Below are 6,024 nucleotides of genomic sequence, written 5' to 3' on the forward strand. Positions count from 1 at the left end.
TTAACATGAACATTAAATATTCTATAACTATTTCATTTTTAATAGCAATCATATAAGAAATACATCAAACATTGAAGTGGACAAAGATTACAAAGTACTATATAAAGTATAATCCTATAATTTCAATTTAAAGAATATTCCATACATTATGTCTATAGTGCATTTTCTTCTTTATACTTTATGTATTCTCATTTTCTCTGGTGAACATGTTTTACTTTTACCAGAAAATAATTGTTATTTTAATGCTTAATTCCAGTTTATTATAGAAGCTGCACTTCAGCCAAATTAAAGGAGTAAACACCAAATAAGCCTTAATACTTTTAGTAAACTTTATTGTAAAGGAAAAAGTACACCATTATTTTATAATGACTTTTCTCACCCACAAGAACATGGGTGGCAACTAGTAACATGTTTATAAAAATATTTTACTTAGAACTGTAATAAGACAACGTGTACATTCACATTATGTCTTCTGACGGTTTAATGGGGAGAGAGAGGTTCACCTGAAAAAAATTTTCCCTAGGAAACCCATAGTCTCTTGGGTCAACTGACCCATAAAAAATTACATCTAACTTTCTGCCAGTCTGGAGAAGATTTGTTTTCTTTGATCTGCTGTCATATGTTCACAAGCTTCCAAAATGTTTGCCAAAATTAAGGTCTGCTGAATGGTTTTTGCCTTAACCCATATTCTTCCATTCATTCCAAATACTATCTCCAGTGGGTAGAGTTTTCCCACTTCCTGAAGGATTTCACAGTCTGGAGCCAGCAGCCTGGTGAGGAAAAGGAAAGAAAATGAAATTTAACCAAGTGGTAGGGTGTGACCTGAGTCTCTTTTAGCAGAAGACTTAGTTTCTGGATAGTTCTCCATAGTTATTCAAATCCCCACCAACATCATCCAAGAAAAAGGTACATGACATTTGCTGCCCCCTTTCATCCAAGCACACTTACCAGTACACTACAGGTCACAACAGTGGGTTATATCCTCTACAAAGAAATCAAAGTCCCTCTGTCACCAACTTTACAGAAAATACATATAAAGTTCTCCTGTATCGTCAGAGCACCTTAATTCTAGGCTGTAGAATTGTAACTTTTGTATTATCTATGGTGCTAAACGAACCAGCTTATTTTGCTGACCATGTAAGCTATTTCCTGGTATTAAATTCAGTACTTGGAGAGAAACATTGACTTTCAAACCACAAGGGTGCTGCTTCTCTGTCTTGAACTTTGTCCAAATCTGCAGAATAAGTAGCAAAGAGAGGCATGTAACACTGAGCTCTGAGCTCAGTGGCTCTAAGAGTAAAGCTCTTTTAACAGGACATAACTTTGGGTAGGTAAAGGTCTAAACACCTAACAGAATCTACCTCTGGGAACTATTAAATCTACCAGGACAGAATAGCAGGAATCTTACGGGAATATCTGCATAAGCTTCAAGAGTACATCAGCCTACCTGTATTTGGCCCCCATTACTAGAGAAATCTGGTGATTTTGTACAATTATAAATTGCGTCTATAGTCAAATGACCTAGGAGGAGGAAAGGCCAGTTTTCACATCTGATTTTCTGGGAAAGAAGCCCAAGACTTCATATCAACACAAAAACTACACCACCAGATACATCTGAATTTAGTGTATTTACATGAAGAGAGGATGGGACTAAATGCATGAGCGTACAATGGTGTTAAAATGGACACTGATTTTTAACTTTGAGGAGATTCAGACATTGTTACAAAGAATCCAATCCCAAAAATCAGTCAGCTTTCCAAGAAGGATAATTATAAAAGAAGATAGTCAAGCCAGAAGGCATTAGGACTTACTTTCTAATTAAGCCCAAAGTCACTTTAAAAAGCAGACCATCCTGTCCAATCACACCCATTCCATTGGCTCGTCCACAGCTGTCAATACAGACCATCTCTGGTTCCATATCTTTATTAGCAACCACAAATTGGCCATAGATGAGATCTCCAACCTAAAATGATAATTTAAAAAGTTCATTTCCACTCAAATCATTCTATAGGTGCTGCTATGGGTTCTTTCCCATTGGCAGCAATGCCTGCCATGTATACTTCTGTGCCTAAGGGACCAACTATCTTCCAGAATACCCAGAGTCACTCGAGTTGACTCTTTAAAAAGGCAACATTACCCAAGTGTGTCCTCCCCAGAATGGGAGCTATCTCAAAGACAAGAGAACATTCTTTAGGGTTACGCCATCCAATATGGTAGCCATTACCCACATGTAGTTATTTAAACTTACATTTAATTAAAATTAGATCCTCAAAATTCAGTTCCTCAATTTCATTAGTCACATTTTTAAAAGTTATTTATTTTTTTGAGAGAGAATGCACGTACATGCGTGGACAAGGGGCAGAAAGAGAGAGAGAATCTTAAGCAGGCTCCATGCCCAGCATGGAGCCCAATGCAGGGCTCAATCTAGTGACCATGAGATTATGACCTGAGCCAAAATCAAGAGTCTGTACTTAACCCATCGAGCCCCTCAAGCGCCCAGCATTAGCCGCATTTCAATGCTCAACAGCCATGACATGGCCAGTGACTACCATACTAGTCAGTGCAAATGTAAAACACTAGCATCATCACAGAAAGTTCTATTAGATAGCACTACTCTAGGGACTTACAGAAGATTGATGGAAGAAAACTCCAGGCGTGTCAATTATTCAAAGCAACATGGAACAATGGTAATTCATTGGTATTTAAGGCAAGATTTACTTAACTTCATAGAACTGAACTTCAAAATGATGAAACTAAAGGAATGGAGAAGAGTGAATTTGTTCTGTTACTATATCTACTATTTGTTGGTGACTAGCAACTAAAGAGGAACAAAACATTCTTTGCATTTCAGAAGCATTTGGTCTTGGAGGGCAGTGGGGATGTACATATAAATAACCAAGTTCATTTAAGACTGAATCCAGTAGGTGCTAGAGTAAAGTTATAAGGAAGATGATTGTAAATGAGGGATCGTTTTACAGAGATGATGGTGTTTAGCCTGAGTCTCAAAAGATGAGCATGTGTTCCACAGGCTAAGGTAATAGAGCAATCAGAAAGAGCAATCCAGACAGAGGGAACAGCATAAGCAAAGGTACAAGGGCAGGGACTTAAAAATAAAATAGTAGTGCTATTTTTTTTATAAGGTAGATTTATTTTGAGAGAGGGAGAGAGAGCGCGAGCAGAGGAGGGGCAGAGAGAATCCCAAGCAGGCTCTGCACAGTGTGGAACCTGACATAGGGCTCAAACCCACGAACTGTAAGATCATGACCTGAGATGAAATCAACAGTAGGATGCTTGACCGACTGAGCCACCCAGGCACCCCTCAGTAGTGTTATTAAATAGTTTGGAGTGGTTCAAGTATGGCTGCACGGAGGATATAATTATAGATAAGTGAAGACTTCTGGAGTATAATGCCAAGGAAATCTGTAGGCGTTAAAGATTTTTTTTTTTTTTTTTGAGTAAGGGGAGTGTTATGAGGCTGTCAGCTCTCAAAAGCCTGGATAGAAGGGCAAAAGTGTACATGCAGGGATGTTAATGAAAAGATCACTGAAGCACCTGGTTAGCTTGGCTGGTTAGGCACTGGGCTCTGTGCTGATGGTGCAAAGCCTGCTTGGGATTCTCTCTCTCTCTCTCTCCCTCTCTCTGTCTCTTCCCCACTCACACACGCACTCTCTCTCTCTCAATAAATATTTTTTTAAAAAAGGAGGTCACTAACCAATACTGGTCAAAAAGTAGCTAACGTCTGATCTTGCAAAATGGAAGGATACAGGAATTAATGTGCAGAAGATCAGAGATAGAATCAAACAGCATCAGTAAGATTAAGCAACTAAAGACACATTGAGAGGTTAGTGAAAAGGGGCAAAGACATCACCAAATTTCTGGCTTGGGCAGACAGAGAGAGTGTGGCTATACTACCAGAAGAACCCAAATTGAAAACCTGAGGTAACAGGATTGCTCCTCTGCCAGCTCCAAGCAGAGCTTGTGGGAAAACTGATGCGACTGAAGTTGTGAGATGGCAGTCCCAGGACTTAACAATCAGGGTGGATGGGTGGCTGATATGGCAATTTGCACTACTTAATCCTCCTTCCTCCTGAAGCCTATGGCCCACTTCCTTGTCCAGTGGATACAGACATAACAAATAACAATAGGACAGAGCCTTTCAACTCAGTACAAATGAAACAGCCCCCAATATAGCAAATGTAAATAAGCATGCAACTCTAGTCCCAGAGCTGGACACTGGAAAAAACTCTTACAGCCTGAAGTGATTACACAGATGCTCAGAGATCAACCCAGAGAAGTGGGAAAGTAAGTCATGCTTAAGAGAGAATTCAGGTAGCATTCTGGATATTTGAGTGTTGCTGGATATTTCGATGCTTTTTCTTATTTTTGAAAGCAAAGGCCCCCATCGTTACCTGCACATTTGGTCTGTTTCTTTTAGTTGCACCTTCAAATGCCAAGTAAGACAAAGAAGCTGGCTCACTCCCTCCAACATCAACTTTGAATATATCTCCAGATTTAGCTGTCACTATGCCAATCACATGGTCTCCTTTCACTGGGACATACTACAAAAAAACAAAAAACCAGAATGAAGTGACAGCCATAAATGGCAATCATTTCCACTTTATCTTCAGCAAGTCTTTAGTGATTACTTCACTGTCATTAGAGATATTTAGAAAATATTGTGAGATTCAAGTCTACAAATTAATACAAATTACAACAAATTTGATCATATGTTACTTTCAGTAAAAGAAAATCAATCATAAACTCTTAGGTTTACAGCTTCAAATACTCTGTTCATTTCAGCCAATATCCCATACATCTTGTATCCTTATCAGGAAGTCCCTAGCTTCTGCTTGCATATTAAGTCTAGTGCTACACGGGGTCCTCACAACCAAGTAAGGCTATTTCATTCACAATTTTTCCCATATTAAAGTCTTTCCTTATTCTAAGAGAAATTTAACTCCCTGTGACATCCGCTCATTGAGCCTGGTTCCGTCCTTTGGGACGCCAAAAGATACGCCTGGTGCTCCTTTGGGATTTTGAAGGCAACGACCATGTCTTACAGTTCTTATCCTCTTATACACCAAGATTTGCAGTCTCCTCTCTCTCCTGGCCGCCCTTCTCGAGTCACGTTCCATTTGTTCACAGTCCCTCTAAAGGAGATGTAGAGGTGGGCACAAGACTACGGTGGCTCTAGACTAGCATTAACAGAGGGATCCAGGGCCCCATCCCCGCCTCTTCCCAGAGCGGGGATATCACTTTCACGGCCGTACCACCTCTCCAGAGTCCCAACTCACCCGTTTCTGCTGCGAGTCCACCCAGTAAACGCCACCGCCGCCGCCGCTGCCGCCGGGCTCCTTGTAACGGAGCCGGCCGCACTTGGTGACCAGAAGGCGGTCACCACAGCGCCGCAAGCCCGGGCCGCACACTACACGCACCCGGGCGCGCACCCCCGCATTCAGACGCAGCGGTCGCTCCCCGGTACCTCCTGGGCCTTCTGCGTCCTCCTGCTCTGGCAGCAGCAGTTCCTCACCCGGGAGCACCACCTGATCCAGCACAGTGCGAGCCGCCCGTGCCCTGCCTCCCGCAAGGGATTCGGCCGCGACAGCCACCACCCCTGCCATACCCGGAGCCACCCAAAGCAATTTCTCACTTCCGCTTCCGGCCCCGCGTCCAATCTCCAGCCGGCCCAAGGCTTTCCGTTTCCGGTAGTAGCGGTCTGTTGGAGAAACTACGTCCACGAAACCTGTGAGCTGTGGGCTGGAGGGTTCCGCCAAGGTGACTGCGATAGTGTCTCTAGACCCCGCCACCTATCTTGCAGTCTTTCTGCAAATCGGCACTCGAAACACGCAACTTGAGTCGATGGCACATCCTTCACTTCCGATGTTTCAGGTCGCACCGCAGGATTCAAGACGCTCCTACGTGTGGTGTGGTTCCGTAGCAACCTTGGGGACTGAGCAGAGGGGCTTGGGGAGTCAGTCCTTTCCTTCCGACTCCGCCCTCAGAAGGAAAAGTATTTTCCTTTTC

At 42.5% G+C, this 6,024-nt stretch overlaps 1 protein-coding gene across 1 annotated transcript; it reads right to left on the reverse strand.

Moving 5' to 3' along the window:
- Positions 1 to 315: 315 nt before the first annotated feature.
- On the reverse strand, positions 316 to 5,647 carry EXOSC3 (exosome component 3). Its single transcript, XM_047066459.1, has 4 exons — positions 5,295 to 5,647; positions 4,410 to 4,559; positions 1,812 to 1,963; positions 316 to 770 (listed from the first exon to the last, which is right to left on the reverse strand). Exons 1-4 carry the CDS (start codon positions 5,619 to 5,621, stop codon positions 569 to 571), a joined length of 831 nt encoding a protein of 276 aa, XP_046922415.1. The 5' UTR covers positions 5,622 to 5,647; the 3' UTR covers positions 316 to 568.
- Positions 5,648 to 6,024: the final 377 nt, after the last annotated feature.

This window comes from Lynx rufus, unplaced genomic scaffold, assembly GCF_022079265.1.
Source record: "Lynx rufus isolate CCGP_SWC_20201006 ecotype Redwood Valley unplaced genomic scaffold, mLynRuf1.p SCAF_10, whole genome shotgun sequence".
Lineage (NCBI taxonomy): Eukaryota > Metazoa > Chordata > Mammalia > Carnivora > Felidae > Lynx > Lynx rufus.

Excerpts from the sequence above, each read along its gene's own strand:
- EXOSC3 (XM_047066459.1), bottom strand. The coding sequence starts at position 5,621 with ATGGCAGGGGTGGTGGCTGTCGCGGCCGAATCCCTTGCGGGAGGCAGG. Across the intron at positions 1,964-4,409 it reads GAAACAGACCAAATGTGCAG|GTTGGAGATCTCATCTATGG; the intron begins GTAACGATGGGG and ends TTATCATTTTAG. Across the intron at positions 771-1,811 it reads ACTTTGGGCTTAATTAGAAA|GCTGCTGGCTCCAGACTGTG; the intron begins GTAAGTCCTAAT and ends TTTCCTCACCAG.